This window comes from Palaemon carinicauda, chromosome 10 (genome assembly GCF_036898095.1).
Source record: "Palaemon carinicauda isolate YSFRI2023 chromosome 10, ASM3689809v2, whole genome shotgun sequence".
Taxonomy (NCBI): Eukaryota; Metazoa; Arthropoda; class Malacostraca; order Decapoda; family Palaemonidae; genus Palaemon; species Palaemon carinicauda.
This window is the reverse complement of record NC_090734.1, coordinates 129,946,138-129,961,137: the sequence shown is the minus strand read 5'-3', so window position 1 is coordinate 129,961,137 and position 15,000 is coordinate 129,946,138. Positions and strand designations below refer to the sequence as shown.

General features: G+C 32.3%; 1 protein-coding gene across 1 annotated transcript in view; it reads left to right on the top strand.

The window, feature by feature from the left end:
- The window catches only part of LOC137648253 (uncharacterized), a 114,459-nt gene that overhangs the window by 45,294 nt on the left and 54,165 nt on the right, over positions 1-15,000 (top strand). The window contains exon 2 of the mRNA XM_068381176.1: positions 489-550. Coding sequence (XP_068237277.1) covers positions 489-550 — 62 coding nt within the window. The remainder of the gene's footprint in view (positions 1-488; positions 551-15,000) is intronic.

Genomic DNA, 15,000 nt, shown 5'->3' with positions numbered 1-15,000 from the left:
GGAACGTAAAGTATTAGAATATCTCCTTCCTATTTAGATATTGGAGATAACTATATGGTAATTTATGATATAAAATTATGCATTATTATGTATTATTAAGATTAACATAAAGTATTTCAATATTTCCCTCCGATTTAGATATTGAAATTGAATTCTATGATTATTTATGAAAAACTGTTATTATTATTATTATTATTATTATTATTATTATTATTATTATTATTATTATTATTATTATTATTATTATTATTATTAATCGTCTAAGCTACAACCCTAGTTGGAAAAAGCAGGATGCTATAAGCCCAAGGGCTCCATCATGCTAAAATACCCCATTGAGGAAAGAAAATAAGGAAATAAATAAACTATATGAGAACTAATAAACAAATAGAAAAAAATATTTTAAAAACAGTAACAACATTAATGTATTTTAGATTACATCTTCCATCAACGATATCTAACTCTCGTCTTTTCATTTTCTCCCTTGACAGACGAACGAGATGCCATCCAAAAGAAGACCTTCACGAAATGGGTTAACAAACACTTAAAAAAGGTAAGTGTCAGGTTACTGCCTCATGTACGGTGTAGGAGTTTCGTGTGTCCGAGCATCTTCATCATCATCATCATCATCCTCATCTTCATCTCCTCCTACGGCTATTGACGCAAAGGGCCTCGGTTAGGTTTCGCCAGTCATCTCTATCTTGAGCTTTTAATTCAATACTTCTCCATTCACCATCTCCTACTTCACGCATCCTAGCCCTCAGCCATGTAGGCCTGGGTCTCCCAACTCTTTTAGTGCCTTGTGGAGCCAATATATATATATATATATATACACACATATATATATATATATATATTTAGATATATATATATATATATATATACATATATATATACAGTATATGTGTATATATACTGTGTGTATATATATATGTATATATATATATATATATATATACACTGAATTAAAGCAATTACTTCATACTTATTAATTATATCATCATCATCTCATCCTACGCCTATTGACGCAAAGGGCCTCGGTTAGATTTCGCCAGTCGTCTATATCTTGAGCTTATAAATTTAAATCGATACTTTGCCATTCATCATCTACTTCACTATTCATAGTCCTCAGCCATGTAAGTCTGGATCTTCCAACTCTTGCAGTGTCTTGTGGTTCCAAGATATATATACAAAATCAAAGCGATTACTTCATACTAATTAATTATATCATCATCAAAATCTCCTCCTGCGCCTATTGACGCAAAGGGCCTCTGTTAGGTTTCCCCAGTTATCTTTTAGCTTGAGTTTTTAATTCAATACTTCTCCGTTCATCATCATCTACTTCACGCTTCATAGACCTCAGCCATGTAAGCCTGGGTCTTCCAACTCTTCTAGTGCCTTGTGATTCCAAGATATATATACAAAGTTAAAGCAATTTCTTCATACTAATTAATTATGTCATCATCATTTCCACCCACGCCTATAGGTGCAAAGGGCCTCGGTTATATTTCGCCAGTCGTCTCTGTCTTGAGCTTTTAAATCAATACTTCTCCATTCACCATCTACTTAATGCTGCATAGTCCTCAGCCATGTAAGCCTGGGTCTTCCAACTCTTCTAGTGTCTTGTGGTGCAAAGATATATATATATACATATATATATATATATATATATATATGCCTATATAATACAGAATTAAAGCAATTACTTCATACTAATTAATTATATCATCATCTCCTCATGCGCCTATTGACGCAAAGGGCCTCGGTTAGGTTTCCCCAGTTATCTCTTATCTTGAGCTTTTAATTCAATACTCCATTCACCACCATCTACTTCACGCTTCATAGCCATCAGCCATGTAAACCTGGGCCTTCCAACTCTTCTAGTGCCTTGTGGAGCCCAGTTGAAAGGTTGGTTAACTAATCTCTCTTGGGGGAGTGCGAAGAGCATGCAGGGCATAAAGGTATAGAATTCGTTAATAAGATGGATGTGTGAAATGTGGAAATTTGTGAAACTAGTGTATTCACGCTGTTCGTTAGCATTGATTGGTAGGGTTTAAACGTAGCTCGATTGGTTAGATGGCATTACTTGTAATTGCTTTATCTTGATGATTTGATTAATTTAATTTTTGGGGAATTAATTATATTTACGATGATTTTATTCATCTATTACTTTTTTGGGAAATTAATTATCTTTAATATGATATATTCATCTTTTACTTCGTTGCGAATTAATTATCTTTACGGGGATTTTATTAATCTTGATCTATTTGGTAATTAAATATCTCTACAATGATTTATTAATCTTTATCTTTTGGTAATTAAATATCTTTACAATGATTTATTAATCTTTATCTTTTGGTAATTAAATATCTTTACAATGATTTATTAATCTTTATCTTTTGGTAATTAAATATCTTTACAATGATTTATTAATCTTTATCTTTTGGTAATTAAATATCTTTACAATGATTTATTAATCTTTATCTTTTGGTAATTAAATATCTTTACAATGATTTATTAATCTTTATCTTTTGGTAATTAAATATCTTTACAATGATTTATTAATCTTGATCTATTTGGTAATTGAATATGTTTACAATGATTTATTAATCTTTTATCTTTTTGGTAATTAATTATATTTACGATAAATTTATTCATATGTTACTTTTTTGAGTGACCGTGATAACCGTTAAATAGATATATGCGTTTGTGTATATGTATGAGAGAGAGAGAGAGAGAGAGAGAGAGAGAGAGAGAGATTCATATTTTACTTTTTTGAGTGACCGTGATAACCGTTAAATAGATATATGCGTTTGTGTATCTGTTTGAGAGAGAGAGAGAGAGAGAGAGAGAGAGAGAGAGAGAGAGTACATAACATATGCTGGTCCCTTACGTAAGAATAAAATAAATATATGTATGTATGTCGAACCTTGTCGCTGATAATGGCATGTCGCTAACATCGTTGTACGGGGTAGAGGAAACAACATAAGCTTTAGCTTACTAAAAAGCTTAACGTACTAATGTAGCGTTTGCGGAGAGAGAAAGAACCTTAACCCGCGGAATGCGGAATATGTATGCGGAATGCGGAATATGTATGCGGACGGTTGTTCGAACCACCATTGGTTACGACGTCCGCCAGTTCATATCGTTTTCATGTTTAGGGTTCATGTCTACGCGGAGTTCAGTCTTGTGTTGTTGACATCATTGCTATTTTCAGGCAGGTGGTGGTTTTCCTAGAGAGAGAGAGAGAGAGAGAGAGAGAGAGAGAGAGAGAGAGAGAGATTTTAGAATTGCATATCTCGGTGACTTCAGTACCTCAGTTTTTTGAATGGTTGAATTACAGAGAATTATTTTTATGTCCTTCGAAAATTATAATGTTTAAGGTCATTTCTTTTGCTTCCGAATAATATTGAAATGTAATTATGGGAAAAATTACATCGTGCAATTTTAAATGGTTGAATTACAAAGGATGATTTTTATGTCCTTGGAAATTATATTGTTTAAGGTCATTTCTTTTGCTTCCGAATAATATTGAAATGTAATTATGGGAAAAATTGTACATTGTGCAAGGAACCATGTATGCCATCTGCGAATTACATTTAGTATGCATATGTATATAGACGTGTATGTCATAGTTTTCTTTTTTGCATCTATTGTATGGTTATATGTTCAATCTTTTAACGACAATGTAAAGTTTTCTATTATGCCTTTAAAAAGCATGAACTCCAGGTCAATACATTTTGCTTTAATAAATCGTCTTTCACAATTCACTATATTCTGTGTTAATAAATCGTTTATCACGGTTTATTACGATCTGTTTTAATAGATATTTTTTCTCAGTTCAATACATTCTATGCTAATAAATTATCTCACAATACAATGCATTGTGTTAATAAATTGTCTGTTGCGATACAATAGATTATGTATTAATAAACATCATGATTAAAAGAGTAATAATGAATGGGAATTAGGATAATATTAGCTATAGAAACAATAATATGAATACAACTAGCAAGCGTTTGAATGGATAAGCTGAGATAATTGATGATAACTCGGAGAGAAAAAATAATACCGAGTCAGAGAGTAAGTGGGAAAGTTTGGAGAGCGGGTGATGATCTGTAGAGGCACGGCAGAAGTCTAGGAATCCTTTAAAGCCACGTTCCCTCCCCTATCGACCTTTTTTGGCTGCGTTGGGTATAGTAAATCTATCTTTCACCAACATTGATTTAAATGTCATGTAATTTAATATCAATCAATCAGTCACCTGCAGCTAATGGAACATTTGATGTGTCTAAAAGGTGTGGGTTGTTAAATATGTAATTTCTCTCTATGGTATGTGTTTTCCATATGAGATTTGTATTTTGTCTTTAAAACAAACATCGTTGTGTAGAATATTATTATACACCTTTCTTCCAGAAATTGAATAGCAGTATGGATAGGTAAAGATTATGAATGTCATTGATGATATTTTTAGGATTTGATAGTCATATATAAGTTAACGTTTTCATATAAGATCTTAGATTTAACTGTTTATGAAAAATACAAGTAGTTTTTTCCTCATGTCGTTGCTCAATTAGTTAAAGCAGTGTGGCCTTTCTTGGTTGTTAGAGAGAGAGAGAGAGAGAGAGAGAGAGAGAGAGAGAGAGAATTTGTCAGATACATTTGTAATAAATGTTATTGGAGAAAATTCTAGCCCTATTTTGATCAATATAACATTCTAAATAAAGTAATTTTGAATAGAGTCGGCAAAAAGGTCTTAGATTCTCCATCAGATATTTTTTTCTGATTACGTGAGAACACTTTGCAGTACTTATGAGATAAACAGAAATGAAGAGCAAATGACTCATACATCCACTTGATGACGTAGATTATTTTCTTATGACGTGTTGAGTCTCAACTATCAAGTGGAGTGGCATGAGTGGTTGTAGGTCGAAGTTGGAAGGAGGTTATGTTTTCGCCCTTGTTCGTTTGTTTGTTTCTGAATAGCTTCCTAGCCATGATTTTAATCGTAGAGTAATGAAATTTGCAGGAATTGACTGTTATGTAAATAGCTGGATATGATTAAATTTTGGAAGGTCAAAGGTCAAGAAAAATTTCCAATTCACGTAACAACGAAGTTGGAAGGAGGTTATGTTTTATCCCCTGTTTGTTTGTTTGTGAATAGCTTCGTGGCCACAATTTTAATCGTAGAGTAAGGAAGCTTGCAAAGATTAAATTTTATGTAAAAATCTGAAAATTATTAAAGTTTGAAAGGTCAACGGTCAAGAAAAATGTCCAATTGATGCAGTCAGCCATAAGTTTGGACATCATAGTCACAGACTTCAAACTTGGTTCATAGAAAATCCACGTTAATTAATACATGCTAATGTAAAAAAAGAAACGATTATAAAATTAATGTAAAAAAATTCTTTAATTCATAATTAAAACATTAAATAGACTAAAAAGGTTTTTTGTATGTCTGAAAAAAATAGAAACCATTATAAAATGAATCTAAAAATCTAATAGTTCTTTAATTCGTAATAAAAACATTTGTTAAATAGAATATAAAGGTTTTTGTATGTCTGAAAAAATAGAAACGATTATACAATGAATGTAGAAATATAAAATTCTTTAATTCGTAAAAAAAAAAAATTATTAAATAGACATTATTTTTATTTATTATTATTATTATTATTATTATTATTATTATTATTATTATTATTATTACTACTACTACTACTACTACTACTACTACTACTACTACTACTACTACTACTACTACTACTACTACTTGCTAAGCTACAACCCAAGTTGGAAAAGCAGGATGCTATAAGAAGATTATTTCCTATGTAAATTATGAATGGGAAGAACTTAAACATTTTCTCTCAATGATATTTTCTTTTCTGTGATTCTGTTTTGGCGAGTCATGGCCGTTAATGAATCTCTCTCTCTTTAGTGTAATTTTTCTTTGTTTTTTTATCTCTTTAATAAAAGAGATTCAAGTTTTACCGGATGTTTTGTTGGCAATAGTGATAGTTGGGTTTTTTTCGTATTCATAGCGGTTAGTAACTCCATATTCATTCTTTTATGTATTAGGTGACGAGAATGATGTGATTTCTCTCTCTCTCTCTCTCTCTCTCTCTCTCTCTATATATATATATATATATATTTTATATATATATATATATAAAGATATATATATATATATATATAAATATATATATATATATATAAATATATATATATATATATATATATAGATATATATATATATATATATATAAATATATATATATATATATATATACATATATTTATATATATAAATATATTTATATATGTATGTATGTGTTTTTATATATATATATATATATATACATGCACACACACATATATATATATATATATCTATCTATCTATCTATCTATCTATATATATATATATATATATATAAATTATATGCGTGTGCGTGTTTACCTCCATGTATGTATGTATTTAGATATATAGTTAAACATACCCTTAATTCAATTTCTGATGGGAGAACATTAGCGTGAGCATTATCTTTAGACTTTAAATTACGGAAAGTCACGGTAGTAAGTGTTAATTAACGCAAATTAGTCGCTATTTTAATCCCTGACTTCACGGCCGCAAATAATTTCGCCCTCCCCATCATCTTCCCGACGCGAAAATGGGTCGAAAGGAGGCCTGCGTGACTCACCGTCCATTGATTTGCGGTAATTATAGAAATCCAGTGGTAGTCGAAGCCTATAAATAGTTCACTGACGTTGAATTGTTCAAGTCTTGAGGACCCCCAAGTGGAGAGGATCGTTATGTCCGGCCTTTTTTGGATCTTGTCTACTGACGTCATTCATGAGATCATATTTTTGTATCGGTTCTCTTTTTCTCTGTAGGATGACGATCATATTTTTTTTATAGTGGTTCTCTTTTTCTCTGTAGGACGACGATCATATTTTTATAGTGGTTCTCTTTTTCTCTCAGTAGGATGAAAATCATATTTTTGTAGTGGTTCTCTTTTTCTTGGTAGGAGGACGTCATTCTTCTATAAAATCATATTTTTGTAGTGGTTCTCATTTTCTCTGTAGGATGTCATCATTTTTGTACGAGATCATATTTTTGTATTGGTTCTCTTTTTCTCTGTAGGATATCATTCTTGTATGAGATCATATTTTGTAGTGGTTCTCTTTTTCTCTGTATGATGACGTCATTCTTGTATGAGATCATATTTTTTGTATTGGTTCTCATTTTCTCTGTAGGAAGACATCATTCTTGTATGAGATCATTTTTATGTATTGGTTCTCGTTTTCTCTGTTGGATGACTTAGCTCTACATGTTATCGCTCTAGGTCATCTTCTTAGTGGTTTTTTTGAGATCATGTTTATATATTTATTAACTTTTTATCCATTTCCATCTTAGGATGGATCTACTCGATGTATTATTTTTAATTTGTCTCTTTTTATTGGTGTGTTCGCGTGTGTTTTTTCTACACATTTCAAGTGTGACATACTTCATTTTATCTATATGATCGCCTTATTAGTTCAAGTCCGTGGTTAACACCTTACGTTCAAACTACAATAGCGTCAATAATTTTACTCACATTTATTATTATTATTATTATTATTATTATTATTATTATTATTATTATTATTATTAGCTAAACTACAGCATGAGTTGGCAAACCAGAATGTAACAAGCCCAAGAGCTACAGAACTAAAAAATTAAATAAATAAACTACAAGAGAATTAATAATTATAATTATTATTATTATGATTATTATTATTATTATTATTATTATTATTATTATTATTATTATTATTATTATTATTAGCTAAACTACAACCTTAGTTGGCAAAATAGAATGTAACAAGCCCAAGAGCTCCAACAGGAAAAAATATCCAACTAACGAAAAAAATAAATAAACTAAAAGAGAATTAATAAACAATAAATACAAAATATTTTAAGAACAGTAAAAATTCTGTGCATGAAGTTAATGGCACTCTCAGGTAGCTTTCGTGTCATCAGGATGCCGGCGAAGGGACGTGAATTTTGTTTTTGTCGCTGACAACAGATGTTTTTCCTGTCCCCACACACAGGAAATCTCCTAGGGTCTCCTGGGTATCCTGTTGCCGTTAGAAGGATTTTTTTTTTCTGGCATACCAGTGAAGGGTAGGGAAGAGAAATAAGATTTTTAATGAAAACTAGCTATGCCAGGATCGGTCTTAACAGCTGGATTGTTTGAGAGTTTTTTTTTTTTATTTTTTTTTTTTATTTTATTTTTTTTTTTTTTTCATCTATGTCGTATTTTGGTTGAGATGGCGAGAAGGATAACAATAGTTTTGATTTACCTCTTGACTGTTATATTGGTATGATTTATATATTTTCCATGGAATTACTTTTTTTGTATTTGTATTTTGTACTTTGTATTTTTGTATTCTGGAAAAGGGATTTCTATTTTCTTATTTTTTTATTTTTTTTTGTATTTCCAAGAATCATCAAGTTTTAAATGTTGGTATTTAGTGAATATCTTTATATATCGATTTTTAGTTGAGAGAGAGAGAGAGAGAGAGAGAGAGAGAGAGAGAGAGAGAGAGCCACTAAAGTTTAGATTTTTCGTCTACTTTCGAATTGTGTTGAGAGAGAGAGAGAGAGAGAGAGAGAGAGAGAGAGAGCCACTAAAGTTTAGTCCTTTTTCGTCTACTTTTCAATTGTATTGAGAGAGAGAGAGAGAGAGAGAGAGAGAGAGAGAAATATCAACCACTAAAGGCTAGTAATTTTTCTTCTACTTTTGAATTTTGTTGAGAGAGAGAGAGAGAGAGAGAGAGAGAGAGAGAGAGAGAGCCAGCCACCCAAGGCTAGTGCATTCAAGTTCCGCTTTATAAATGACTAGATGAGCATTGACTGGACAGCGGAACCCATTGAAGAGTCGACGCCCATTGTCCAATATGCAAATCTCCTTAAGAGGCTTGTCCGTCGGAGTTTTGCAACTTGATGGGGGATCGGTAATGGATTACCTTCGGAGGAAGCTGCTGTAAGGCGATTCTTTTCGGCCGATAGACTTATTATCTATCGGGCTTTTAAATCCTTCAAGCTGTAAGATGATATTTTCGGACTCTTTTTATCTCCAAGTACTCGGTCACTGTGTTGATGATCGTTTTTGACTTCTTGAAATTGATAACTATTTTTGTGTTTGTGGTTATAGAAGGTTTTTTTTTTACAAGCGTAGATATTCACGTGGTTTCGATGTAAAGAAACTGGCAACAGAACTCTCTCTCCTATATAAGAAAAAAATGTTTGGAGATATATATATATATATATATATATATATATATATATATATATATATACACATGTATATTTATATATATATATATACACACATGTATATTTATATATATATATATATATATATATATATATATATATACACACACATATATATATATATACATATATGTATATATATATATGTATGTATATATATATATGTATATATATATGTATGTATATATATATACTGTATATATATATTATTTATCCGGTCATGGTGACCTCTACCCATCCATAAGATATAAGGGAAGAGGGAGTAGTCATACTCTGGTGAGAGAGAGAGAGAGGGGGGGGTTGCGTGTGCATGTGTATGCATATCTATCTAAATATCCAGCCGTCGTTTTTGACGGGCTGCGTACACTAGTTTAGTAAATAAATAAATTGCCTTTTATAAAGTCTGCAACCTTAAAAGCCTACGTTGCTTAATGTCCTTAATGCACATCACACAAATGCCTTTAGGAAGGATGTGTGAACTGCAACAGTGCCCCTGGGACCAGAGAGGGGTCCTCGTTAATGGCCACGTGTTGGCACAAGCCTTATGGGATTACATGGAAGATGACCCCCCTCTATGACATTCGATCTGGCTGGGCTGTAGTGGACGTGTGCCGTTGAAAGATAGACGGTTTTTTTCGTTGTGGCGTTGCTCTTACTGTTTTAGTCATTCCTTTGCAGTTTATAAGGTTTTTACCCCCCGTCAACGAAGTTTGAAGGAGGTTATGTTTTACCCCCTTTTTGTGTCTTTGTTTGTGAACAGCTTCTTGGCCACAAGCAGTTAATAAGGTTTTTACCTCCCGTCAACGAAGTTTGAAGGAGGTTATGTTTTACCCCCTGTTTATGTGTTTGTTTGTTTGTGTGTGTGTTTGTTTGGGAATAGCTTCCTGGCCACAATTTTAATCGTAGAGTAATGAAACTTACTGGGGTTATCTGTTATGTATTGTGTGTTTGTTTGTTTGTGTGTGTTTGTTTGGGAACAGCTTCTTGGCCACAATTTTAATCGTAGAGTAATGAAACTTACTGGAATTATCTGTTATGTAAAAAGCTGGAAATATTTAAATTTTGGAAGGTCAAGGTTAAAGGTTAAGGTCACGGTTAAGCAAAATGTCCAATTCACGTAATCTACCATATGTTTGGACATCGTTGTCAAAGAGTCTTCAAACTTGCTTCATATTTGAGTGTATGAAAATCTACACCAAGTAATGTATGTTACGGTCAAAGGTCAAAGTTAAGGTCGAGTAAAAGGTCAAGAAATAGCGCAGTAGTGTAAGAATCTTTTACAAAAATGATCCACCAAAAATCGTTAGCGCAGAAATCTCTTAAAAAATTGAGCCACCGGAAATCGGTAACGCACAATTCTCTTGAAAAATTGAGCAACCAATAATCAGTTGAGCAAAATTCTTTAACAAAATTGAACCATCAGGAATCGGTAGCGCAGATTAAAAAAGTTGAACCATCAGGAATCGGTAGCGCAGATTTCTTTAACAAAATTGAACCATCAGGAATCGGTAGCGCAGATTTGTTTAACAAGATTGAACCATCAGGAATCGGTAGCGCAGATTTCTTTAACAAGATTTAACCATCAGGAATCGGTAGCGCAGATTTCTTTTACAAAATTGAGCCACTAGATATCGATAGCGCAGAATTCTTTTACAAAATTTAGCCACCAGAACTCGTTAGCGAAGAAATCTTTTATAAAATTGAACCCACAGGAATCGTTAGCGCAGAATTCTGTAACAAAATTGAGCCATTATGAAGCAGTAGCGCATAATTATTTGTCAAAATTCAGCCACCAGTAATCAGTTGCGCAGAATTCTTTTACAAAATTGAGCCAACAGGAATTGATAGCGCAGAATTCTTTTACAAAATTGAGCCAACAGGAATCGATAGCGCAGAATTCTTTAACAATATTGAACCATCATGAATCGATAGCGCAGAATTCTTTTACAAAATAAACCATCAGGAATTGTTAGCTCAGAATCATTTAACAAAATTGAGCCACCAAAAATCGTTTGCGCAGAATTCTTTAACAAAATAAACCACTAGGAATCGTTAGCGCAAAATCGTTTAACAAAATTGAATTATTATGAATCGGTAGCGCAGATTCCTTTTACAAAATAAACCACCAGGAATCATTAGCGCAGAAATCTTTAACAAAATTGAACCATCATGAATCGGTAGCGCTTCACACAGCTTCTGAATGTCAGAGATTGGCCCATGTATGGATTCACTCAATGATTGTATTACATCTTTCTTGTTTTCAGCCCAAGCTGTAGCACATTAATACAAATGGCTTAGCTACACGAAGTCGCTCTTAGTATTCAGCGTCTTGTTCTCCTAATTGCAACAGTCGGGGATCTGGCCAATAACTATTTTTCATGGGAGATTTATTTAGTATCGCCTTTTGTGATTTGACGTTGCGCAATTTGTTTTGAGGGAATTTCGATGTCTTTTGTGTGTGAGTATGTGTGTGTATGTGTGTATATATATATATATATATATATATATATATATATATATATATATATTTATATATATATATATATATATATATATATATACATACATACATACATATATAAACATACATATGTGTGTGTGTGTGTGTGTATATATATATATATATATATATATATATATATATATATATATATATATTTATATATATGTATATATATATATGTATATATGTATATATATATGTATATATGTATATATATATACATACATACATATATAAACATACATATGTGTGTGTGTGTGCGTGTGTGTCTGTAGAAGTCACGAAAGCTGACACGTGGTGAATATAGATTGTATTATAGCCACGGAAGGAAAAATGAAAAGACTTGATTGAGAGTTAGTACTTTCGTTCATTATATATATATATATATATATATATATATATATATATATATATATATATATATATATATATATATATATATGTATGTGTGTGTGCGTGCACACTTCCATGTATGTATGTATTTGATTTCTAATGGGAAAACAACGAGATAATTAATTTAAGACTTTAGATTTCGGAAAGTCACGATAGTAAGTGTTGAGAGATGAATGTGACGTGTACATCGGGAATGTTGGATACAGTACAATGATACAGCTATTAAGGGTATTACTGTATGTACTTTCCTGTATGGAAAATCATATTTCATAGAGTTCTCTTGCTTCAGGGTACACTCGGGTACACTATTCTATCTAATTTCTCTTCCTCTCGCTTTGTTAAAGCTTTAATAGTTTATATAGGAAATAGTTATTTTAATGTTACTGTTCTCAAAATGTTTTATTTTTCCTTGTTTCCTTTCTTCACTGGGCTATTTTCACTGTTGGGGCCCCTGGACTTATAGCCTCCTGCTTCTCCAACTAGGATTGTAGCTTAGCAAGTAATAATAATAATAATAATAATAATAATAATAATAATAATAATAATAATAATAATTTGATAGCTTTGAATGTGAAATAGGTTTTAATATGCTTGTATTTTTAGTTATTGTTGTTAGTGATAAAGTTTTATTGAAAACGAAATATATGAATGTTAATTCACCCTGATTTGATGAGAACATGATTCCATAAAAAAACTTTTACTTTTTAAATGTCATGTTCATGATGTCATTTTAAATTTATATATAGCTTACTCATTACTTATTCATGTATTTATTTTTCTGTATAACCCTCGTAGTTAATGTTAGACGAGTCACGCTTAATCACGTCATTATTATTATCGCACTCGTCATCATTCCCAGAAATGGACTAAGTATTACAGTGTATTTATATTAGCTTTCCTTAAACATCTCGTAAGAGACACGTCTGGTGCAGTACTTAATTTCTTGGCCTCGCTTTGTTTTCGTTTTCATCTTGGTGACGTGCACTAGTGTTTTCGAGTGCGTTGTCTCTGTTGACGCTGTGACTCAAGTCATTTACACTTGTCTGTTATAGGCGAGTTCAAACGCTTGTTATTAAGCGGTTGCGGTTTCACAGTTGGTACCTTCGACAACGAAGTTGGAAGGTGGTTATGTTTTATCCCTGTTTGTGTGTTTGTGTGTATTTGTTTGTTTGTGAACAGCTTCCTGGTCAAAATTTTAATCGTAGAGCAATAAATCTTGCAGGGATTAACTGTTATGTAAAAATCTGGGAATGATTAACTTTTGGAAGGTTAAGGTCAAAGGTCAAGGTCAAAGGTCAAGCAAAATTTCCAATTTACGTAATCAGCTTGACCATGACCTTGACCTTTTACCTTGACGTTCCAAAATTTAATCCTTTCTAGCTTTTAACATAACAGGTAAGTCCTGCAAGTTTCATTACTCTGCGATTAAAATTGTGGCCAAGAAGGTGCTCACAAACAAAGACAAACAAACAGAGGGTAAAACATAACCTCCTTCCGACTTCGTTGGCGGAGCTAACAAGAATATAATACTGGTACATACACGCAATCGTGATAATTTGATTTTAACATCATGTAGACTGGATGAAATTAGAAATGACCCGGATTTAGGGGAAGTATCAAATTAATAACTAAGAGTCCCGGAATGGTGCAGACGGAAATCTCCCCCCCCCCTCCCCCCAATACATATCGCTGCCTTGACCACTGTAGATAATTTGTCATTTTTACCGCCATTTTCTTGCCGTGTCATTGCATCTGCAAGATGATTATATACTTGACATAAATTGAACATGTGAAAAAAATGTTATTACTTTATTTTATAGGTTATTTTTTCGACATACTCCTTTTTAATACTAGAACATTATAATTTTTATTATTATTATTATTATTATTATTATTATTATTATTATTATTATTATTATTACTTGCTAAGCTACAACCCTAGTTGGAAAAGCAGGATGCTATAAGCCCAGGGGCTCCAACAGGGAAAATAGCTCGGTGAGGAAAGGTTAAGAAGAGTAACAATATTAGAATAAATATCACTTTATAAACTATAAAAACTTTAAGAATTTTATTTATTTTTCCTATATAACTCATTTTAATCCTAGAATGTACAGTTGGATACATGAATTTTTGGTACACCTCACTCAGTGGAAGTACACTATGCCACATTCATACTGCTCGTATAGTTCCTGCGTTTAGCCCCACCCACCAACTCTCCTATATCTCCCAACGCTATCTGCTTGGTTACTCGCCCTGGTTGATTAATTTAAAGTTTTCTGGCATCCTGACATCTAAGGTCATTGACGCCGATATCATTTATTATATATAAAAAATATAAGTATTCAATTAAAAATAAAATGGAGTAAGGATACACATCTATATCTCCCAATGCTATCTGCTTGGTTACGCGCCGTGAAGTAAGGGTATGACAGGGTACGCATCTTCGCACCGAGGTGTGCCAATAACTCATGTCTCTAACTGTACCTCGCATTTCTCCGTCGATGACGAAGAGTTCACGATTGACGCAGCCTGTTAATTATCATATATTTATGAGGGAGTGGTTCGATAATTGGTGTCAGGTGCTCTCTCTCTCTCTCTCTCTCTCTCTCTCTCTCTCTCTCTCTCTCTCTCTCTCTCTCTCTCTCTCTCTCTCTCTCTCAGTTTATGAGTCGGTCATTTCATGTATTTATCTCTCGTTGGTATTAGCAACCTTTGGCAGTAATCATTTTTAATTCAAGTAAAGTTTGAAGCACGCAGCAATGTGTTTGATGCACACATGCATACATACA